The following is a 26,465-nucleotide window of genomic DNA, read 5'->3' as shown; positions in this document are numbered from 1 at the left end:
TATCAGGTCACATACCCTACCAGGAGAGGGCAACTTATCAGGTCACATACCCAACCAAGAGAGGGCAACTTATCAGGTCATCTACCCTACCAGGAGAGGGCAACTTATCAGGTCACATACCCTACCAGGAGAGGGCAACTTATCAGGTCACATACCCTACCAGGAGAGGGCAACTTATCAGGTCATGTACCCTACCAGGAGAGGGCAACTTATCAGGTCACATACCCTACCAGGAGAGGGCAACTTATCAGGTCATGTACCCTAACATGAAAGGGCAACTTATCAGGTCACATAACCTACCAGGAGAGGGCAACTTATCAGGTCACATAACCTACCAGGAGAGGGCAACCTATTCAGGTCACATACCCTACCAGCAGAGGGCAACTTATCAGGTCTTGTACCCTACTAGAAGTGGGGAAAATTATCAGGTCAGGTACCCTAATATGAAAGGGCAATTTATCAGGTCATGTACCCTACGAGTATAAACGTGTCCTCAAAGGTAAATGAGATAAATCATTTCTCCCATACTTTACAGGGATATCCCGTGGTTGTTAGGGAAAAGATATCTTTATCTTACACAGGGGTCACACGCGCTAGACAATAACGTGACGTCATCAATACATGCGGCGTAACTGCGCCGCTTGACACATAACGACGTTCCTGCGATGATGGCGCGATGAAAAAGCTGGAAACCAAGTGGAATCTCATCATTTTTTCTACTAAGTATGAGAGAAAAAAATATTACATGGGTCTGTGAAGTGGACAGGGATATCTCAACCCTCGTGAAAGATTTTGGCCGGTCAACCCTCTACAAGCCTCGGGTTGACCGGCCAAAATCTTTCACGAGGGTTGAGATATCCCTGTCCACTTTACAGGTCCATGTAAGATTCTATTAATCTTTGTGAGCGTTACACCACATCTTTTCTGAGAAAACAACGTATCATACAAAATACCTGCCCTCAAGTGAAATAACTCCTCTAATATGCAAAGCCAGCATAACCCCTTCTATCGGACAGCCTACTGTACCAGCTAGGTCAAACAACAATGCTTTACACTTCAGTAAGGGTACAGATGAGATGGTTATCATATAATCAGTTTATCTCAGAGACATGTAAACATATTTAATGTTCTGATGTTAGCACAACAAGACTTCTTATTATTACAGTGTCCATAACACGGTTTGATACCATCTTTTGATGAAAGTCTAAAGAATGGAAGTCACTGACCTTACTATTACCTACCAAAAACGTAGACTGCTTGATTTGTAAACTCAATAATATACATAAAACATCACAAGGTGAACAAAATTTCCTCTTTATCATCAGATATATCTCATGTCCTGTTAAGCTAGGGTCAAGGTACTGACATGATATTCTTACACCCTGACCTGGCTATACGTCCATATATATAACGGTTTGTTAGAATGAATTATAGATTATCTCCCCTTGGGTAATATGGCACAATTAGACAATGACAGCCTAAAGTATAAACAAAGTCTTGATTTAAGCAATCATATTTTCAAAAGATTAATCCTTTTCTTATTGGTTCCAAACTGAAGAAATTTTACAAACAAATCAAAATAAACTAAAATTGTAAATATCCATAACATGATGTAGTCCCGTATATAATGTTCAACCACTGTGTCATAACATTATTATACTAAAACAGATTGACCCCTAGAGCAGTGGTTTTCATTGGTTAGACTAATGGTCCATGGAACTAACATTACTTCCTTTACCCCATAATTTTGTAGTGAACTTTCCCAGCCTTTGAACCAGATGAGTTCAAAAGTCTTTTTTTAAGGGGTGAATGCGTTAATGCTTTCAAATAAGACATCTTTTGCAACATTACTTGGCTTTCTAATGGGAATATACTTCTATCTCTAGGTGGAGAAGCAGAACCTTTTTTATGCAGTACAGGTTTTTCCAATCATTTTCAACATTTTGAATATTTTGTTTCAATAAAGAAATTTTCTGCAGGTGTTTGATAAAGGCAGTAATACCCCTCTACAACATACACCAATCGACACCACTTAGACGACTCATAAACAGAACTATCAAACTCAACATTGGGAGACAGACAGAAACTTCTTCAGTGGAAAGAAAACCGCAACTGATGTGCTCCATTAGAGACAGTAAACCACAGGGTTCCTCCTGTCCCCTCCTAAGGGGCTGTGTAATCTATAATTAACAAGTCTATAGACATGTCACGATTGATACCTATATCTGCAGTGTGGGGCTCTAAGGTGCAGGAACAAAGTACTCTTATATACATGTGGTCTGATCTGTTTTATCTCCTCTCAGTCTGATGTTTGTTTACTTTATCCTTCCCTGTCTGTCTTCCTCCTCCTAAAAACAGAATCTTACCTCAGTAGGTCATCCTCTCTCCCCCACAATTCAACTCCCCCTACCCCTCACACCTGAAAATTTCTGATGCACCATTCCACAACAAACTCAAATAGGTCATCCCCTCCCCAATAATACAACCCTCCTCCCCCCCGCCCCCCCCCCCCCCCCCCACACACACACACACACACACGAAAATCTCTGATGTACCAAACCACATCAAACTCCACTAGAACTCCCCCTCACCCCACAATACAGCATGCCCCCTCTAAGCCCCCCCCCCCCACACACACACATACACACCTGAAAATTTCTGATGCACCATACCACAACAAACTCCAATAGGTCATCCCCTCCCCTCATAATACAGCCCCCTCCATTCCCCACACACACCTGAAAATCTCTGATGTACCACACCACACTGAACTCCACTAGACCTCCCCCTCACCCCCCTACAATATAGCCCTCTCCATCCCCCACACACACCTGAAAATCTCTGATGTACAACATCACACCAAACTCCACTAGAACTCCCCCTCCCCCCATAATACAGCCCCACACACACCTGAAAATCTCTGATGTACCACACCACACCAAACTCCACTAGAACTCCCCCTCCCCCCATAATACAGCCCCCTCCATCCCCCATCCCCCATCTAAAAATCTCTGATGTACCACACCACACCAAACTCCACTAGAACTCCCCCTCCCCCCATAATACAGCCCCCTCCATCCCCCATCCCCATCTAAAAATCTCTGATGTACCACACCACACCAAACAACTCCACTAGAACTCCCCCTCCTCACCCCCCAATACAGCCCCCTCCATCCCCAACACACACCTGAAAATCTCTGATGTACCACACCACACACCAAACTCCACTAGAACTCCCCTCCTCCCCCCATAATACAGTCCCCCTCCCATCCCCCATCCCCACCTAAAAATCTCTGATGTACACACACCACACCAAACTCCACTAGAACTCCCCCTCACCCTCCCCCCCCCTACAATACAGCCCCTCCACCCCCCACACACACCCTGAAAATCTCTGATGTACCACATCACACCAAACTCCACTAGAACTCCCCCTCCCCCCATAATACAGCCCCCTCCATCCCCCACACCACACACCTGAAAATCTCTGATGTACCACATCACACCAAACTCCACTAGAACTCCCCTTCCCCTCATAATACAGCCTCCTCCATCCCCCACACACACCTGAAAATCTCTGATGTACCACACCACACTAAACTCCACTAGAACTCCCCCTCCCCCCCATAATACAGCCCCCTTAACCCACCCAACCCCACACACACACCTGAAAATCTCTGTGATGTACCACACCACATCAAACTCCACTAGAAATCCCCCTCCCCCCATAATACAGCCCCACACACACCTGAAAATCTCTGATGTACCACACCACATCAAACTCCACTAGAAATCCCCCTCCCCCCATAATACAGCCCCACACACACCTGAAAATCTCTGATGTACCACACCACACCAAACTCCACTAGACCTCCCCCTCACACCCCCCCTACAATATAGCCCCCTCCATCCCCCCACACACCTGAAAATCTCTGATGTACCACATCACACCAAAACTCCACTAGAACTCCCCCTCCCCTCATAATACAGCCCCCTCCATCCCCCACACACACCTGAAAATCTCTGATGTACCACACCACACTAAACTCCACTAGAACTCCCCCTCCCCCATAATACAGCCCCCTCCATCCCCCACACACACCTGAAAATCTCTGATGTACCACACCACACACCAAACTTCACTAGAACTCCCCCTCCCCCCAATACAGCCCCCTTAACCCCCCCCCCCCCCCCACACACACTCACCTGAAAATCTCTGATGTACCACACCACATCAAAACTCCACTAGAAATCCCCCTCCCCCCATGAATAAGCCCCACACACACCTGAAAAATCTCTGATGTACCACACCACACCAAACTCCAGTAGAACTCCCCCCCACCCCCCTACAATACAGCCCCCTCCATCCCCCACACACACTTGAAAATCTCTGATGTACTATACCACAACAAACTCCACTAGACCACCCCCTCCACACACACACCTAAAAATCTCTGATGTGCTATACCACAACAAATAGAACTCCCCTCCTTTTATCTCAGTAGATCAAACAATATCATCACAGAATTGTGTATGTTATCAACACAACTATAACACCCCCATCCAAATAAATAAAACATGACTTCAATACAAACAAGACAGCCCCCTCCCCCTTTCTCCAGGTACCATACCCAAACAAAACCAAAGACTACTCCATCCTAGTCTCTGACGCACCTTACCCACAAAACATCCTCTAGCAAACCCCACAAAAAAACTTACTTCAATTGGCCTGATAATAAAATGGTTACCTACACCATTCAATAGCCCTTTGTTCCCCCTCCCCCACCCCTCGGACAGTACAAGGCATACATCAGATAGCATTGTCTTTATCCTGTACATTAATCACAGATGTTACAGTTGTAGATGTACTCATCATAACATCAGGTTAGGATTAACACAACATTACATTACTTTGTTCTCAATCAATCAGAAGTTATATCTAAGTAGGACACAACATACAACAGAAATGGTTACCAGATTGGCTTTCATACAACAGAAATAGTTACCAGATTGGCTTTCATACAACATACAACAGAAATAGTTACCAGATTGGCTTTCATACAACATACAACAGAAATAGTTACCAGATTGGCTTTCATACAACATACACCAGAAATAGTTACCAGATTGGCTTTCATACAACATACAACAGAAATGGTTACCAGATTGGCTTTCATACAACATACAACAGAAATGGTTACCAGATTGGCTTTCATACAACATACAACAGAAATAGTTACCAGATTGGCTTTCATACAACATACAACAGAAATAGTTACCAGATTGGCTTTCATACAACATACAACAGAAATAGTTACCAGATTGGCTTTCATACAACATACAACAGAAATGGTTACCAGATTGGCTTTCATACAACATACAACAGAAATGGTTACCAGATTGGCTTTCATACCACATACAACAGAAATGGTTACCAGATTGGCTTTCATACAACATACAACAGAAATAGTTACCAGATTGGCTTTCATACAACATACAACAGAAATAGTTACCAGATTGGCTTTCATTTGCACTTATCACTCTACATTACTGAAAAATCATTTTATTCTCAATATATCCATGGGAACAGAGTCACACAGGTAATTGTTGTAATATCATTTGGCTAAAATTTTGTTTACAATGGAATAAAGTGAATCTATATTATTGAAAGGCTACTCTCAAAAACAGATGTGGATTCAATTCCAGATGCTTTAATTGTTTTCACCCTATTTTCAGCTACAGTAAATCCATATTTTTTTCCTGTATACAATATTTCACGTATTTGTAGCTATCAACATATTTATGAGTTTATAAACATGCTGTCAAGGACTCTTAATTACCAAAAATCATGTATTCATATTTATACAAATATCTATGAAACATTTGTAATTCGCATCTGAGCTCTAGTTCTCATGAAAATATGCGAACATTCCATTATGAACTGGTTTGCAGTGGTGGAGGAAAGCCAGAGTTCCCAGAGAAAAACCAACTACCAACAGTCATTTCTTGTAGAGTGCCCAATGTAGATTCAAGCTTCTGATACAATGATAAAGAACTATTGATAGGGTGTCAGACACCTTAACCACAATGCCACATAAGAACCCTAATTATGCAATCATTTACAGTGACTTTATTGATAAACTTATAACATTCTGATCTTGTAATAATTTACAGTACGATGGACACACAAAATATGTACCTGAAGACCTCTGTACTTTAAGTATGTAATTATCTTTGTCTGAATTTCAATATGGAAATGATGCTAATCCAGTTGATATGGGACACGATAATTTCATTCTTGCACCACAAATTTGTGAATAATGCATAAATAAGACACACAAAACACAACATTATCAACTGTATTCAAATCAGCTTTCAGCAACTCCTAATGACCTCGTGTTTGTGAATGACCTTCACTCAAACTGAAATGACATCTTATGTCAACAAATTAACATCATGGTAACAAAAACCATGTGAGTGATGTTTACAACTGAATTTTAAGGAAACGGTGAGGAAAGCTCAAAAGTTCATTGTTTTGTATCTTCCTAATAGACCCAATTTTTACATGTGAACTATGGAGAGACAAAAGTTTGTCTGCATCAAATTGGGACAGCTAGGGTACGCAGGTTAGATATGAGTTACACTAAATGTCCCCAATTACCTTCATCATTACATATCAGGGGTATAAATATTGAACACCTAGGAAACCTCAAAACTAAAGTGACAAAATTTTACAAATGAACACTGACAAACCTTCAACAGAGGCACAAATTGAATTCAATAAAGAAAATTCATGAACACTAATTGTTAACAAATATAGAAGAACAGGATAAAATACACACACATTCCTGTTCAGTGCCCCAAACAGGAATCAAACCCAAGTTTCCAGCGTCAAAAAAGTATGGCTCAGTAGAGCCAAAGTAGTATAGGCTCTGTCAGCTGAGTGACAGGTTCCTTATTAAACACTATACACATGTACAGGCCAACCTCGACATGCTCCATTTACACTTATTAACTGTAGCGGGATTAGACATGGTTGATTATCAGTGACCAGGTAGCTCAGTCAGTAGAGCACTTGACTAGTGTTTAGAGGGTCCCGGGTTCGAATCCCAGTCTGGCTGCTACATTTTCCCCTCTCCTGTTACAGAATTGGCGCCCAATTAAATAACCCACGGTGGTGGTGTTTGGAAGGGTCTCGTATGTCTTCGAGGGTGAAGACTTCAAGAAAGGTGGAAGGAGTGTAGCAGGATTGGACTGGGTCGATCATCGGTGACTAGCACTCGACTAGTGTTCAGAGGGTCCGGGTTCAAATCCTGGTCTGGCCGCTACATTTTCTCCTCACCTGTTACAAAACACTGAAAAACCTAGGTCAGTCCAGCTGATGTTTATGGATGAAACTCATAGATGTCTATTAGCCTGATTTTGATAATATTGAGTTGATGTTATTCTGATTCCGTGAGGGTCCAATCACCTGAAGGATGTTTACAAGTCACATGTTACACAGGTGTGGAGACAACCTGGTAACCATTGAGGTTCTGAAGACTTTAGGAGTGCAAAACAGGTGATACAATTGGTACTCCTCATTGACTGGAAAACTAATTACCATGTAGGTATTTCTTCGGTTCAAAACATTAGAACTAAACATTGGAACTCTTCAACAGCTCTAATCATTAATGGGTTTAACAGAAAAACGTGATGAAACAGCAATAATCGTGAGGAGATTTCAGCGCCTCTTATGTTGTGTACTGTGTATTCTACAGTAAGACACGGTAGTTACCTTGTTCTATAGGAGGGTTAAACGTTCTCATTCACTAATCAAACTTCTGTATAATTCATCTACGTAGCTAATTAAACACAGCCATTTTAATACCCACAAGCCCATTACAAGTCTGATACTTCCACCAACGTTTACATGTTTTCCCAAGAAAAGCAATGTGGAAACTATCTATTGGTCTCGAGAGGAAAACTCACTCATAGTACCAATTCAACTTTAATCACTATTGATGTTTTTTCTACCTTCCTAAAGATGATATCAACCCAGACAAAGGGGTACCCTGACATAGTCGGTTCGTACCTAGGTTGTCATTTCAATACTCTCTTGTGGTTCTAGGTTATAGTTTTATTTCTAATGTATTTTTCCACAGCTGTATTAATTGCTATTTAAAGAATCTCAAAAGATTTCTTCTAAATATCTTTTGTATCGACAGATTTTTATTTGATGCAGTTCTAGATCTAGTAGCATCAGGAGTGTTTTCATTCTCACTAGATCTCGGTGTCTCTAGAAGATGTTCCTCAAGTTTGTTCTACGAATATGCTTTTACTTGGTTCACAGTAAATGTGTGGAATTTTCGTGTGCCACATTTTTAGTGGGAGTTTCAAGAGGCCCAGAGGGCCTGTATCGCTCACCTGGTTTTTTGTTAGTAATTATCACAAGACTCAGACAATTAGAAAAATAAGCAAAATTGACTCCCAAAGTTTATTTTTGAATCACAACCATTACAATGATGCTATTGATACCATACAAATATGCTATCCAATACATAGGTTCAGAGACAAAGTAATTTATATGAAAATAGTAGCCTAATTGACCTTTTTGACCTCGCATCTATTGCCGTCTAAGGCCCCGGGGTCAGCCCTATCATTTGTACAATTTCAAATCCCAACCCTATAAGGATGCTACCATTGCATTATAAGTGCTCTTCCATTCTTAGTTGCAGAGAAGAAGTCGTTTATATATGGAAATAGCTAAATTGACCCCTTTTGACCCCACCCTTCAGGCCCCCGGGGGGTCAGCCCCACATCATTTGCAAAATTTTGAATTCAAAACCCTATAAGGATGTAACCATTGCATTATGAGCGTAATCCCATGTTAAGTTGCAGAGAAAAAGTTATTTATATGGAAATTGACCACTTTTGACCCCGCCCCTCAGGCCCCCGGGGGGTCAGCCCTATCATTTGCACAATTTTTGAATTCCCACACTATAAGGATACTACCATTGTATTATGGGTGCTATAACGTGCTTAGTTTCAGAGAAGAAGTCGTTTATATGGAAATAGCCAAATTGGCCCCTTTTGACCCCGCCCCTCAGGCCCCCTGGGGGTCAGCCCCATCATTTGTACTATTTTGAATCCCCACCCTATAAGGATGCTACCATTGCATTATGGGTGCTATCCCATGCTTGGTTTCAGAGAAGAAGTCGTTTTATATGGAAATAGCCAAATTGAACCCTTTTGACCCCGCCCCTCAGGCCCCCGGGGGTCAGCCACATCATTTGTACAATTTTGAATCCCCAACCTATAAAGATACTACCATTGCATTATGAGTGCTATCTCATGCTTAGTTTCAGAGAAGAAGTCGTTTATATGGAAATAGCCAAATTGACCCCATTTGACCCCGCCCCTCAGGCCCCCGGGGGTCTGCCCCATCATTTGTACAATTTTGAATCCCCACCCTATAAGGATGCTACCATTGCATTATGGGTGCTATCCCATGCTTGGTTTCAGAGAAGAAGTCGTTTATATGGAAATAGCCAAATTGACCCCTTTTGACCCCGCCCCTCAGGCCCCCGGGGGGTCAGCCACATCATTTGTACAATTTTTAATCCCTACCCTATAACGATACTACCATTGCATTATGAGTGCTATCTCATGCTTAGTTTCAGAGAAGAAGTCGTTTATATGGAAATAGCCAAATTGACCCCCATTTGACCCCGCCCCTCAGGCCCCCGGGGGTCAGCCCCATCATTTTGTAACAATTTTGAATCCCCACCCTATAAGGATGCTTACCATTGCATTATGGGTGCTATCCCATGCTTGGTTTCAGAGAAGAAGTCGTTTATATGGAAATAGCCAAATGGACCCCATTTGACCCCGCCCCTCAGGCCCCCGGGGGGTCAGCCCCATCATTTGTACAATTTTGAATCCCCACCCTATAAGGATGCTACCATTGCATTATGGGTGCTATCCCATGCTTGGTTTCAGAGAAGAAGTCGTTTATATGGAAATAGCCAAATGGACCCCATTTGACCCCGCCCCTCAGGCCCCCAGGGGGGTCAGCCCCATCATTTGTACAATTTTTGAATCCCCACCCTATAAGGATGCTACCATTGCATTATGGGTGCTATCCCATGCTTGGTTTCAGAGAAGAAGTCGTTTATATGGAAATAGCCAAATTGACCCCTTTTGGCCCCGCCCCTCAGGCCCCTTGGGGGAGGACGAACGGACGGACACAGGAGTCGGAACGAATAGGACGCCACGGTCGGTACGGTCGAACGGACGAAGGGTGACGCGGAAGCCACGGTGGCTTCAAGCAGGTCCTTCGGACCCAAAATAAAATCCAAATAAAATGACTTACCTTTTTCGTCCTGTAACTGTTTTGAAGTCTAGAGAAGACGCTAGGCTTTCGTTTCTTTTCTTCTTTCCTGGCTTTATTTGGATCCTCAAGGTTAGAAGGACTAAAACCACAAAGCGTTGGTTAGAAATCACAACTCATATCAGTCCTGAATGGTTAAATACTACTCAGTCGTCTAGTGTATTCTAGGATTAAGGTATTTGTTACCAATCAGTTTCTATAAAGTTCAGTTCTATGGAATACAGACAGTGTTGAATACTGCTATATTCTACAAGTTCACCTATATAAAGTCTTGCAAGTTTTTATACAGAAAATGTATGCAAAAGAAAGAATATTTTGGAGCAGAGAACAATTAATACAAGTATATTTTAATAACTTTACAATTTTTTTGTTTCATATTGAACATTTGAGGTTGTCAATCACCACCCCTGTATGTAGATGTTTCACAGGTATTTAAACCAGATCCATTTTTACTATAACCCTGACACCTAACCACAGCTTGTCTCCGGTCATGTGTGGCCTTGTTCCATGTCTAATCCTGTAATCAATGATTTATTCACTAACACACAAACATCAAAGCTATTATATTTCTAACCACACCAGCTGGTGTAGATTCTGATTGAAATAAACATCAATAATCAAATGTTATAAACATCCCGTGGTGACGGTTCTGATGTTAAATTAGGGGTGTCCTCAGTGAAGAGCTCTTAACATTCAGGAGCTCATGGTTCATCATATAAATTCCCAGTAATTTTGTTCAGATGTTTTGTATAAATTGTACAATAAATAGATTATGACTTTTCCTATAATCTTTATCATTTCAGTATTTCCAAACATTTTTCATTAGAATTTCCTTTTTGACTTAACATCACCGAGGATGAAATTTTATTCTTTGCTTTAATACACTTTCTTACCTACAAGTTTACAGAGCAGACTGAGAAGCTTAATGAATCCTAATCAAAAGGTCAAGGTTATATTTATGATAGTCATGACTTAGTTACCTTGATAACACAAGGTCAAGGTCAATGCTGTGTATGTGAAGGTCAGTTTAAAACAAGGTTGAGGTCTAGATGCCCAAATTGTGGTCAGATTCTTAACCAATGTCATGATCATAATAAAATGTCACAAGCTAAAATAAATAAGTAAGTTACACTAATATAATTTCTATTATCTATCAAACTCTCACACAACTAAAAAATATCAAATCATCAATAGTTCACTACCATTAGGAAAGAAAGCAATATTATCATATAGCAGTAATTCAAAAGGCAAAGTAATGTTATCAATGATTCAAACTTTTTATAAACAGAAGCACATATATATAATATATTGAATCAAAAATATCACAATTAAATTGTTTAAAGATACAAATAGAATAGTGAGTAAACAACACATAAACGTTATAGATATTTTAGTGTTTTTATATTACAACATTAGACGATGTGTTAATATGTGGGGTTATAGAAGGTGTTTATATATAGCTCTCTATAACCCAGCTACCGATGGTACACGCAGTCAGTGAAAAGCGAAGCATTACTATATAGATATATAAACTATAGTTTAGGTTAAGCAATTAAAACTAGCAGACCTAGAAACTTTGCTATAGAACTCGTACATCAAACGTCTAGGTCTATACAAGTGCATCCAAACTTTAGTAGTACAACCAGAGTTACTCCCCTTGGATCACTGTTGAAAATTTAGATGCAAGCCCCCCTTTCACCGTATAAATCTGATATAGGATTCCCACACCTACACACCATGAAAGTTTCTCCATCTATGAAATTCCCTCTTGTTCCTATCTGTGTTCCATTTTACCTCTAGTTTCCCATTCCTAAACAGAGTGTCCAAGATCCACAAGGAGTAATAGCCCCTAATTTATCACCTCTAGTTATACCAACATGATGGTATTTCTATCTTCAAATTCAAGAGCAAGATTAAGATATATACTGCCAAAACACCCAGCTCTAGGTAGTCCCAAATATACAAAACAAGAAATTCTCCTACCTCTCTTACATGTTACAGCTTTACTAGTTCCAATTTACTCATCCAGAAAGTTTTCCAGTCCTTCGAGTACTAGCCCTATCTTATTCTGCCAAAAAGTACCCAAATATATAAACTACTAGGCCCCACTATCAAACTTCTAAACCCCTTAAATACAAACTCTGATTGACTAGACCAGAATCTTTCTTACCCTACCTCCATCATCCCTCTCCCCGACACACTGGTACTAGCTCTGAGCTTACTCGGCAAAAACCGTTTCCCCTACCCTGGAGTACCACCCCAACTTACTCTGCCAGAAAGTCAATAAGGGACACTTGAGACCGCCTCCGGCTGTCGCTCTGTCCAAGAAGACGATTCGTATTCTCATCATCATCCTCCTCTATTTCATCTTGACGACGAAATTGTGCGCTAAAAGAACATGTCATATATCAACATACTACACTCAATAACAGCTGTGAGCCAGGAGGGATTCTTTATGTTTTATAAGCAGAGAAAATTTTTATCAATTTCACAACTGTTTGATTCTAGTAAAAAAGAAGAGAATTTTCCGTTTCTTGACAAAGCTTGGGTAGTCAGGTGACTGTGATAGCATTGCACTAGCTATATAACCAAATATTAGTAAATGTTCATGCTCCTGGAATAAATATTATCTTAAGTATTTCATCTAATTAATCTTAATCAACACTTGTCTATATCTGAACTAGGAAAATGAGCATAATTCATTTGATTTGTGTACATCTTTTTTTGCATATTTATATGCCAAGATCAAGGTGAAGATGATACATTTCTGTAAATGCTAATTCATAGAAAACAGTGAAGATAATAGTGTGTCAGGCTTTAAGATCATTTGACTTGTAATTTAAATCATATCAGTTAGATTGTATATTGCATTCATAATTATGAGTAATACAATACATTGTCTCTATAGGAAGAAGACAGAAATGACAGACAAAAGAAATATATTCAATGGCATGACAAAGGGCAAATAACCATATCTGTAAATCCATGTTTTGTTGTTGAAAAATTGAAAATTGTTGACAAGTGACACTTTAAAAAGTAATTATAGCACATAACAGATATAACCTGGAAATATTTATCCTAGTATTTCAAATGCTTCAGTAACAACATTCCAAACAAACATTTTGATGATTCAGATAAAAGTGCATGGTTTGTGATCAATTAGGAAGTAAGCATATTAGGAAATAGGGACAGAACTGGTCACGCAGGACACGTTCATGCAAAACATGCATACATGCAATAGTTAACATGTTTATCACACAATATCTTGCCATGCTCTGATAAATACATTCCACATGCAATATGTAGCTGCCTACCATCACTTCATAGAGATACAGGTCAAAGTTCACTTCAAAGTTTAACAGAAATTTGTCTTAAAGATACAGAACAAATTTCGTAAAATTTCAACAGTTCAAAAGCAATTATCTTCATGATAAGTGTCAAGGTTAATCAAAGTATTCAATAAGAATTAATCTTAGAATACGGCTCTAAGGTTATTAATGTTCTCAATAAAAAGTTTGTAAAATTACATATCAAAAGGTTGATTTGTTCATAAAAAAGTAATTTCTATAACCTTGAACTAGTGTGTTTTTGAATCTGAACGAAAAGCAGCTACATGAAATTACACACAAAATACAAATCTTATCACACAGGTTTAGAAAATTCTGTGAGAGTTGCCTCCCTTGAACTATTTGGCGATTGTTCATCAGCGTTAGTTTTTCGATTAACAGTGATAAGATGTGTATTGTAAGTAAATAATAAAAAGAACAACATGCACACATCAAAACTCAACTCACTCATGTTCCTCTATGAGTTTTTGTATGAGGAGGTAAGTTGGTACATCATGTCTGAAAATAACCCCACAATAAAAACAGAAACCGATGGACCAACAAAAAATATCACAATCACACCACAATCAGGAAAATAAGAATTTGGGCTTCATTCCACAGCTCATTCTGTGTAAAACAACACAACAGAAGTCAGACAATGGCCGCCATAGAAACGAAAATGTGTGTACCGATCAAACTTTCGCAACTTTTTTCTTTGTGGCATAATGGAAATTCAGAGGTAGATATGGAAAAAAAGAAGAGAAAAATGAAATTTCTAGGGAAAAAAAAGAACCAAAACCTCATGCATATAATTTATTATTTAATTACTTCATAAATGATAACACTGCTAAGTATAGTTGTATTCATGTCAACAGTTACTATGGAAACAAAGACATTAAAATTCTCATCCTAATCTGTTTATCAATAATCCAAACGATAAAACCTTCAACTGCTCAAGGCAAAATAAAATACATGTATATATATATACCTACAGCCCAACTATAACGTATCTACAACATACCGATAAAGCTTTGCTCTTCTGTGCATAGAAATGAAAACACAAAAATTTACATCGTATCAAACTAAATGTTGATGGTGTGTTACAGTTATTCAGGTTTATCTTTCCTGGCAGTAAGACATAAATTTTTCTATTGCTTATTTCAGGGAGAACAATTATCTTATGATTAGAGAAAATGACCAGGCTTTCCTATTCCTACTAATATGAAGTACTTTACAAATTAACATGTACATAAGTAGATAAGTCCAAGTAACCTTAACACACAAATCCATGTATGATTATCTTATAAATGACCTTGCCTCCCCCCATCCAAATCCTATCTCTATTTAGTAATTAGTAATACAAAAAGAAAAAGACTTAATCTTTTGAAGAAACTGGATTTCTGAAGGACTTCAGAACAATAATTGGTTTATTAGTTAAGGTAATTTAATAAAGATTTGCTTAAAAGAGGAGAACCAGGAGTTCCATGAGACTAACCAGCAACCTATAGCCAGTAGCAGTTATTGCCCCATACTGGATATTGTGGACCAGCTCGATTCTGTGACCCCCAGATGATAGAGGAGAATTAGAACGTTACACACCTAATAAATGTTTACTATAATCATGGAACAAACGGAGATAAATTGATTTTGAGCAGTTTGATGATTTCATTCCTTTTCAATTAGTGTATAAATATTTATCATAATTTTTTCTTTTTTTTTTCTTGCTTCCTTCATTCCTCAAGGGTAGAATAAACTAATCATAAGCACTTCTTGAAAAAGACTGAGCCCCTTCAAAAGGAACCAAAAACATTAAGACCATCATGAAATCACTATAACAAACAGGTCAGTAAATTGTATAAATCATTTTCAGGTGTGAAATTTGACAGACTGACATATAAGTCAAGAATCCATCTAGAAAAGTTGATAAGGATGTCAGTACAGGGATTTGTGTGTAAACATTAAGGAAATCAACCCAAAACCAAGGAAACAGTCACCAGGGTAACAGACTGGAGTCACTACCTCGTTAGTGAGAATCTAGCGGCAAACTATTCCAGATTTAAACTTTCCAGTAAATTTAAATGATTAATAAATTAATGAATAATACTACAATAATGCCAATGCTGTTCTGAAAACTGAGAACATTATTTAAAGGTAATTATGAATTAAATTTGCATCATAACAAAATTCAAAAGATTGCAAAAAAGATAAAACGGAATCGGGCCACAATATTGGAAATCATATAATTTACTGGAACAAAGTAGAGAAAAGGGGAGATAAATGAAGAAGGTAAACATCACTTACTGTTTGGGGTCTTTGTGTACTTTTCTTTCACCTGTAATGTAGAATTTAATTAATAGGTAAAACACTGATATTTCTAAGGCTATAAGTACAGTATCAAGGAGAAATTGATCAAATTTATTAAAGTTTATAATGAAGATATTTTACTTGGTTAACAGCTGATATTTGAGATGATATATTACCTGGTGAGACGGCTGCGGGTATAGAGGGTGTGGACAGGGATTTGGTGATATTGGAATGTGGAACTGTTAGTATTCTGGAATCTTCGTCAGCTGATTCCCCGCTGTGTCCCCCTAACTCCTGCTGTAGTTGGTGAGACTGTAAGTCAAAGAATAGGATCAGTTTATTATGCAACTAGGATCGTACATTTAATGGCTACAACTGATTAAACTTTACTCAGCTAATCTTACTTCTGACTTACAAATACCGTATTTGACAATAAGCGTCCATGTCCCTATATGCGCCCTTCCCGTTTGGAGGCTCAATTTCAATTGCCCAGGTATAAGACCAAAATATGACAACTGTATAGGTTTGCAATAATTTCATCTTATTAAGCACCTTTGCATTTTTTCAATTTTCTAAATGCCCTGCACGCTTATTAGGTTGAATACAGTCAGTCAACACATTTTCTTTAACTTTATCAAGCTTCATCAGAGAAGCTTGTGAGACAAATACTGAAATAAAAATTATGTATGAAAATCTATAACACAATTATGGAGGAAATAACTAATGTCTGATGTCAGAGAGTAATCAAAATAGCAGCTACTGACATCAGACATATTGTAAAGAAGGTTAGTTTTTGGAATCAAAAATTTCTTAATTTTCATAGGCAGGAGAACAAAATTAAATTGTCGCCAGAAAGTGTGAAAAAATTCTAAATTCATCATTCTTGGCATGATACAGTAACACGACAGATGTGCAAAGTGAGTGGTAGGTACCTTTCTATCTCGTGGTGAGATGAGCTCCTGTTTTAGACCGTACAAGGTCCTGACGAGGGATTCCCCTACATCTGGCGAGTTATACATGCTGGCATCAGGCATGTCCTTGTCTGAAACAACAATGGCATCAAACTCTTGTCTTAGTACATGTAACGAGAAAGCTAGAAATGTCTATAAGCCTATATAAAAACCACTGCCTCCCAATGAAATCAGACAGGATGTGGCGGAAAGGAAGGGACAGGAAGACAGGGAAAAATGGTCAGAAATGCTGATGAGGATACAGCTGGGCATGATATGTCAGAAAGACATGGATGTAGGAAATAAAATTGTAATACCTTATATTAGGACTTGAGCTAGGTGACTCTCCCACAAAATAATTTAAGGCACCTTTCCATAAAAAACCTATTACCTAGGTACCACTCTGCAGACAAATTGAAGGTTTTGAGCAAGACAACTTTGCATATAAATTGTTTGGAGCACCTGTCCTCAGCGATACTTACTATTAGGACTTGAGCAAGGTGACTCCCCCGGCGAAATGCTTAGAGCGTCCATGTGTGTGGGGGTGGAGTGATCTAGCCCCGCCTCCAGACCTCCCTGGGACCCGTTTGGGGTAGGCAGTTCATTGGCATCCACATAATCATCGTCTTCTGTATCATCGTCGCCATCCAGACTGTTTAGGCTCATACTGAAAAACATAACGCAGAAATACTATTAATTTTGTTTACTTGCTAAACCATATCAACATTAGGATGGAAACAATCATAGGCTAAAAGATTCATCAGTACTTAAGGTCATCATCTCCCTACAAAGTGTGCTCTTTATGGAAACTTAAGTATTTTTCGTTGCCCTAAAATTCTATGTAAAAAAGTAAAGGTTGACAGCGACTAGAGAAATTGATCGTGACATAAAGATACATCTCAACAAAGTAAAGCCAATATAAGTGAGGTCCCATACTTGTAACTAAAAATACAGGTGCTACGACCAGGAACTTGATGCCATACAAATTACTTATCAAATTAACTCGCACAAAGGCTGTAAAAACTGGTGTCCTCATTTGGTCCAATGAAGAGTTAATGTTGGCAATGCACTATCACAGTACATCTACTGTACATGGGGAGAACATCATTGTACTAGACCTGATCTCAATATATGGCTGTTTTTTTCAAGACTTCACAGAGTCTATTATAACCTGCTATAATAAGAGTTGACATCAATGTCAACAGATTTTGTTAAAATTTCTTTGATTGCAGTGGTCAGGCTGTTGAAATGCTTGACATTCTATCCAAAACCCTCCACCTCTTGGTCAGGCATTACAACAAGCCCTCCACTTCAAGATCAGGGTTTATTATGGTAAAGACTCACTCCATACTATCTCTGGGACCAGACTCAATAGTTAAGATGTATGACATCCTACTTTTTCTCCTTAACGATGTACTGACCATAGACATGTTGGTCTGTGGCTTTATTCTGATAACACTGACTTCTCTTTGTATTTGTACTTAAAGGTCTACATATGAATTACAAATCTAATAAATATTCGTACACATAATTAAATCTTACTTTGGACTTTTCTTTACCATAGTTACAAACCACATAAAAAGCTTCTATCAGAGCATCTTGTATTCAATTTCATTTTCCAAAAGACTATTGTCTCCTTGGCCTGGACTGGTTTTGCCCGAACTGGTTTTGCCTGGACTGGTTTTGCCCGGACAAGTTTTGCCTGGATAAGTTTGGCCTGTATTAGTTTGTCCTTGATTGGTTTAGCCTTGACTGGTTTGGCCTGTACTGATTTGGCCTAGACTGGTTTGGCCTAGACTGGTTTGCCCTTGATTGGTTTGGCCTCGACTGGTTTGGCCTGGATTGGTTTGGCCTAGACTGGTTTGGCCTGGATTGGTTTGGCCTTGATTGGTTTGGCCTGGATTGGTTTGGCTTAGATTGGTTTGGCCTTGATTGGTTTGGCCTGGATTGGTTTGGTCTGTACTGGTTTGGTCTGGATGGGTTTGGCCTTGATTGGTTTGGCCTGGATTGGTTTGGCCTGGACTGGTTTGGTCTGTACTGGTTTGGCCTGGATTGGTTTGGCCTTGATTGGTTTGGCCTGGAGTGGTTTGGCCTGGACTGGTTTGGTCTGTACTGGTTTGGTCTGGATGGGTTTGTCCTTGATTGGTTTGGCCTGGATTGGTTTGGCCTGGAGTGGTTTGGCCTGGATTGGTTTGGCCTGGACTGGTTTGGTCTGTACTGGTTTGGCCTGGATTGGTTTGGCTTGGAGTGGTTTGGCCTGGACTGGTTTGGTCTGTACTAGTTTGGCCTGGATTGGTTTGGCCTGGAGTCAGTGAATGTTTGGAGGTACTTCAATAACACTGCATTAACCAGTGCAATGCCAGGAGTCCCCTGAGGCAGAAATTCACAGAGGTTCACTGATTTTCTGTATGAGTTTTTATCCACAGTGTAAAATATTCCAGATACAAAGACAATTGACCGACAAATAAATACAAATATCAGACAGAAAATGTTTTGGAGTTTTTACCTCAATGTTTTTCTGATTGTATTTATCTTGAGTGTACTCCAAAGAGACCCAAAATGGTCTACTCTGGAGGTTTTGACCTTCACAATGTTTTCACATCCTGTAACACCTTCAGAACACAATGGACATGGCCATGTAAACTATCAGAAAGGTCAATGTGATACATAACAGGGGTGGCAGGGTATAGTCTGTAAAACAGGTTTTTTGGATCATCAAGGAAGCAATGGTTTACTTCAGTAGGTTCCACACCATTGTCTCTCCGAGTTTTATTTCCAAAACAAAATTTCACAGGAAATGTTCAAACCATCTGTGGTGATGATTGAGATAGAAAAGCCAGGTTTTGACACGACCAGTGTTAAAGGTATCCTACAATTATCTACCTCTTGGCTGATATGTTCAGCTCTGGCTAGTTCTATTATAACCACAAATATTAGTAAAACATCATTACATGCACTGCCCATGACTTGGATATTATAGTAAACAAAGCACATTTGTGGCTAATTGAGACTTAATATGACCTTATCAATTCAAAATATCATAAATGAATCCAATCCAAAATATCGTGCTGAAATTTGAAAAAAAAAAAAAAAAAAAGTTTTTATATAACTTTGAGTCCAGATGTTATCAGCTTACCATTAATACTGCACTTATCAACACATTCTGAACAATTTATTTAAAATAAAATAAAATTTCAATTTTCATAACGCCGGTCGTCTTACATTTCCCTGCCTAAAGGCAAAACAGAGAAATGAATGCTTCACTGTAACACAGATCTAGCAGGGAATCTTGCATTTGTTTGGTACTGTTACTTCACCTTAGACTATCAATAAATATTTTCTTATGTTAATATTGCTTTTAAGAAAATTTCAATTTTTGTTTCGGAAAGGTAGTGGGCTTTTCATATCACTCCTAGACATCTAATGAATGTTTTAAGTTTTCATTTAAGTTTACATGAGTTTTAGTTTGAATGACAGCATTAGTGTTCACATTCCTAATTAGATATAAATATCAAACAAAAACAAAATCTTTCTTTATCTTTAACCTAGAATGTCAAGGTCATGTCTATAAATAGTATATCTCTACAGATCACCTTGGTAACTGATTCTGACATGTGTCTGTTTAGATTTCTTTGACCATTCAGTGATCCTTAGCCGGAATTTCCACCACAGCCAGATAATGCCAATGGTCATTTATTCAACTGGCTCTATTTCAAACAGCCAGTCATTTGTGTGGTCATTAAAAGTTCTTATCTTGTAGGAAGTGTGTCGGAACAGCAGTTAGTGAGAAGGGAGGCTGTCTTTTCTTTTTATCGGTCAGTCTGGTTTGTAATGACCACTGCAGTAGTTAGCCATCCACCAACCATTAGTAGCCGTCATATCCTAGCCAGAAACACTGGGGCATCGTCTTATAAACCGTGAATGATTAGCTTATATACACAACATGAACTGGTGTATACCAGTTCTAAAAATCACACCAATTTCCTGATATTTAAGTTGGTCAAATTGATTGATTAAAAACAAGAAAATTAAAGTTCAGCTATTCTCATGATAAGTCTGGCTTTCATATCAGCAACTTATGTCCCATGAAATCAGGCCAAACTTGCCAAACCAGGTAAAGAATGACCAGATATCTACAGAGACATGGCAAGATATCTACAGAGACATGACCAAGATATCTACAGAGACATGACCAGATATCTACAGAGACATGACCAGATATCTACAGAGACATGACCAGATATCTACAGAGACATGACCAGATATCTACAGAGACATGACCAGATATCTACAGAGACATGACCAGATATCTACAGAGACATGGCAAGATATCTACAGAGACATGGCAAGATATCTACAGAGACATGACCAGATATCTACAGAGACATGACCAGATATCTACAGAGACATGACCAGATATCTACAGAGACATGACAAATTATCTACAGAGACATGACCAGATATCTACAGAGACATGGCAAGATATCTACAGAGACATGACAAGATATCTACAGAGACATGACAAGATATCTACAGAGACATGACCAGATATCTACAGAGACATGGCAAGATATCTACAGAGACATGGCAATATCTACAGAGACATGGCAAGATATTTACAGAGACATGCCAAGATATCTACAGAGACATGGCAAATTATCTACAGAGACATGGCAAGATATCTACAGAGACATGACCAGATATCTACAGAGACATGACCAGATATCTACAGAGACATGGCAAGATATCTATAGAGACATGATCAGATATCTACAGAGACATGGCAAGATATCTACAGAGACATGGCAAGATATCTACAGAGACATGACCAGATATCTACAGAGACATGGCAAGATATCTACAGAGACATGGCAAGATATCTATAGAGACATGACAGGATATCTACAGAGACATGACCAGATATCTACAGAGACATGCCATGACCAAGATATCTACAGAGACATGACCAGATATATACAGAGACATGACCAGATATCTACAGAGACATGACCAGATATCTACAGAGACATGACCAGATATCTACAGAGACATGACCAGATATCTACAGAGACATGATCGGATATCTACAGAGACATGACCAGATATCTACAGAGACATGACCAGATATCTACAGAGACATGACCAGATATCTACAGAGACATGACCAGATATCTACAGAGACATTACCAGATATCTACAGAGACATGATCGGATACCTACAGAGACATGACCAGATATCTACAGAGACATGACCAGATATCTACAGAGACATGACCAATTATATACAGAGACATGACCAGATATCTACAGATACATGACAAAATACCTAGTGACATGACCAGATATCTACAGAGACACGAACATGACCAGATATCTACAGAGACATGACCAGATATCTACAGAGACATGACCAGATATCTACAGAGACACGACCAGATATCTACAGAGACATGACCAGATATCTACAGAGACATGACCAGATATCTACAGAGACATGACCAGAATATCTACAGAGACATGACCAGATATCTACAGAGACATGACCAGATATCTACAGAGACATGACCAGATATCTACAGAGACATGACCAGATATCTACAGAGACATGACCAGATATCTACAGAGACATGACCAGATATCTACAAAGACATGAGACAGGTAAAGAATGACCAGATATCTACAGAGACAAATCAAAATACCTACAGTGACATGACTAGATATCTACAGAAACATGACCAGATATCTACAGAGACATGACCTGATATCTGCAGAGACATGGCAAGATATCTACAGAGACATGGCAAGATATCTACAGAGACACATGACCAGATATCTACAGAGACATGACAAAATACCTACAGAGACATGACCAGATATTTACAGAGACATGACTACATATCTACATAGACATTACCAGATATCTACAGAAACATGACCAGATATCTACAGAGACATGACCTGATATCTGCAGAGACATGGCAAGATATCTACAGAGACATGACCAGATATCTACAGAGACATGACAAAATACCTACAGAGACATGACCAGGCTCCAATTTCTCGAAACAAAAGTGCAGACTTAAGTCAAAACTTTTTATCTCTTTATGTAACTTTTATGAAAACTTTAAATTTAGGTCAGTTTGGGACTTAAGTTTTTTTTCGAGAAATTGGGCCCAGATATCTACAGAGACATGACATGACACAGATATCTACAGAGACATGACCAGATATCTACAGAGACATGACCAGATATCTACAGAGACATGATACTATAAAAGTTAATGGGCAATCATGTTACAATCTTTTAGTTACACACAGGTAACGTTTTGGCATAGAAAGAATCCTAAGGACAGTCACACAGAATACAGAATGTAAAGACCTGCATTCAAGAGGTAACTTTTCATTTCTAGCACAAAACCACATCATTTTGTACAGTTAATGAACTTTGGTGAGGGATTAAATGGGTATTTTTACTCATCCTCGACAAACAACATTCAAAACCAATGTGACCTTTAACCTTCTCACCTTTTTGACCTAAGCGACCCCTCATGTCTGCCATGGCGAACCTGGAGTTTCTGACCTTCCAGTAAGTTGCCACCCTAACAAAATACCTAGTGACATGACCAGATATCTACAGAGACACGACCAGATATCTACAGAGACATGACCATATATCTACAGATACATGACAAAATACCTACAGTGACATGACCAGATATCTACAGAGACAAGACCAGATATCTACAGAGACATGACCAGATATCAACAGAGACATGACCAGATATCTACAGAGACACGACCAGATATCTCCAAAGACATGACCAGATATCTACAAAGACCAGGTAAAGAATGACCAGATATCTACAGAGACAAATCAAAATACCTACAGTGACATGACTAGATATCTACAGAAACATGACCAGATATCTACAGAGACATGACCTGATATCTGCAGAGACATGGCAAGATATCTGCAGAGACATGGCAAGATATCTACAGAGACATGACCAGATATCTACAGAGACATGACAAAATACCTACAGAGACATGACCAGATATTTACAGAGACATGACTACATATCTACATAGACATTACCAGATATCTACAGAAACATGACCAGATATCTACAGAGACATGACCTGATATCTGCAGAGACATGGCAAGATATCTACAGAGACATGACCAGATATCTACAGAGACATGACAAAATACCTACAGAGACATGACCAGGCTCCGATTTCTCGAAACAAAAGTGCAGACTTAAGTCAAAACTTTTTCTCTTTATGTAACTTTTATGAAAACTTTAAATTTAGGTCAGTTTGGGACTTAAGTTTTTATCGAGAAATTGGGCCCAGATATCTACAGAGACATGACCAGATATCTACAGAGACATGACCAGATATCTACAGAGACATGACCAGATATCTACAGAGACATGATACTATAAAGTTAATGGCAATCATTTGTTACACACAGGTAACGTTTTGGCATAGAAGAATCCTAAGACAGTCACACAGAATACAGAATGTAAAGACTGCTTCAAGAGGTAACTTTTCATTTCTAGCACAAACCACATCATTTTGTACAGTTAATGAACTTTGGTGAGGGATATGGGTATTTTTACTCATCCTCGACAAACAACATTCAAAACCAATGTGACCTTTAACCTTCTCACCTTTTTGACCTAAGCGACCCCTCATGTCTGCCATGGCGAACCTGGAGTTTCTGACCTTCCAGTAAGTTGCCACCCCAACTTCTCCGACGAACACCAGGAGTGTTACCACCGTAAAAATCTCGAAGGAAACGGTTCAAGCTGGCGTCGAGGGTGAAGTCGCTTGAGTGGTCAACTGTGACACCGTTTATGCAGATCTGGACACCAGTGTCCTGGGCGGGGTCTGTGAGGTAGGGTGTGGTCTCCTCGCTATCGGAGGGCGTTTCCCGGGCCAACTGTTGGGACGGGCCTGCATGCTCCTCATCCTTCGACAAGTTAAGCATAGAATTGTGGTGATCTGTGAAAAAAAATCAGCAGGTAAGCATTTAGTTCATTACATACAGTCCAACAGGAACAAAAGTATTTATTATGTAATGAGAAAAAGTATCGACATATCACTATAGTTCAACATAGAAATGAAAGTGGCAGTACTTAACCAACTTACCCCTGAAGGCTCATTTGAAATCTCCCAAAACTAAACCTAGAACAGTTCATCATGAAAATTCAGGGGAGAATGTATATATGTTAAATCATACTTATCAACATTGACATGTCTTCATATCTGAATGCAGACACAGCTATTGTTTTCTCATAATACTAAAATATGGTCAAAACCTACACGATATCAACATACACAATATAGACATGGACAGAAGTTTGTTTGTTTGATTAGTTTAACGTCCTATTAACAGCCAGGGTCATTTAAGGACGTGCCAGGTTTGTTGGTGGAGGAAAGCCGGAGTACCTGGAGAAAAACTACCGACCAGCGGCCAGTACCTGGCAACTGCCCCACATGGGATTCGAACTCGCGACCCAGAGGTGGAGGGCATGTGGTAATATGTCGGTACATCTTAACCACTCGACCACCGCGGCCCCAATGGACAGAAGTAGAATTGTATCGACATACACAATATAGACATGGACAGAAGTAGAATTGTATCGACATACACAATATAGACATGGACAGAAGTCACACCAACCTTGTAACTTATTCATCAGTATGCTCCATATTTAGCAGCATACACCAAAACTTATTAGACCTGACACTCATCCTAAGACTGTAGCCATGATTGGATACAGCAGGACCGAACCTAGATACCCTAAGTCACATGACCCAATAAATTCTACAATACATGCTTTAAGCATAGATTGGTCCTCAACCTGCTTTGTCCTGACCCAAAACTAGCACTCCTAATGGTCCCCAACATGCTTTGTCCTGACCCAAAACTAAAACTCCTAATGGTCCTCAACTTGCTTTGTCCTGACCCCAAACTAGAACTCCTAATGGTCCCCAACATGCTTTGTCCTGACCCAAAGCTTTGTCCTGACCCAAAACTAGAACTCCTAATGGTCCTCAACATGCTTTGTCCTGACCCAAAACTAGCACTCCTAATGGTCCTCAACATGCTTTGTCCCGACCCAAAACTAGCACTCCTAATGGTCCTCAACATGCTTTGTCCTGACCCAAAACTAGCACTCCTAATGGTCCTCAACATACTTTGTCCTGACCCAAAACTAGCACACCTAATGGTCCTCAACATGCTTTGTCCTGACCCCAAACTAGAACTCCTAATGGTCCTCAACATGCTTTGTCCTGACCCCAAACTAGAACTCCTAATGGTCCCCAACATGCTTTGTCCTGACCCAAAACTAGAACTCCTAATGGTCCTCAACATGCTTTGTCCTGACCCAAAACTAGCACTCCTAATGGTCCTCAACATGCTTTGTCCTGACCCAAAACTTAAACTCCTAATGGTCCTCAACATGCTTTGTCCTGACCCAAAACTAGAACTCCTAATGG

The 26,465-nt window shown here is 39.3% G+C and overlaps 1 protein-coding gene across 10 annotated transcripts in view; it reads right to left on the bottom strand.

Annotated features, from left to right (window-relative positions):
- The window catches only part of LOC138332964 (rho guanine nucleotide exchange factor 18-like), a 240,108-nt gene that overhangs the window by 83,693 nt on the left and 129,950 nt on the right, over positions 1-26,465 (bottom strand). For 7 of the 10 annotated variants that reach the window (XM_069281034.1, XM_069281040.1, XM_069281039.1 and 4 more), the window contains 8 exons: positions 24,629-24,962; positions 17,435-17,619; positions 16,935-17,044; positions 16,179-16,314; positions 16,000-16,030; positions 14,167-14,217; positions 12,641-12,760; positions 10,355-10,454 (listed from right to left, as the gene is read on the bottom strand). In XM_069281034.1, the coding sequence (XP_069137135.1) occupies positions 10,355-10,454; positions 12,641-12,760; positions 14,167-14,217; positions 16,000-16,030; positions 16,179-16,314; positions 16,935-17,044; positions 17,435-17,619; positions 24,629-24,962 (1,067 nt within the window). The remainder of the gene's footprint in view (positions 1-10,354; positions 10,455-12,640; positions 12,761-14,166; positions 14,218-15,999; positions 16,031-16,178; positions 16,315-16,934; positions 17,045-17,434; positions 17,620-24,628; positions 24,963-26,465) is intronic. The other 3 variants (XM_069281038.1, XM_069281041.1, XM_069281044.1) reach the window with 3 other exon arrangements.

This window comes from Argopecten irradians, chromosome 10 (assembly GCF_041381155.1).
Source record: "Argopecten irradians isolate NY chromosome 10, Ai_NY, whole genome shotgun sequence".
Classification (NCBI taxonomy): Eukaryota; Metazoa; Mollusca; class Bivalvia; order Pectinida; family Pectinidae; genus Argopecten; species Argopecten irradians.
Note: the sequence above shows the minus strand (reverse complement) of the source record. Positions and strands in the feature narration are given on the sequence as shown.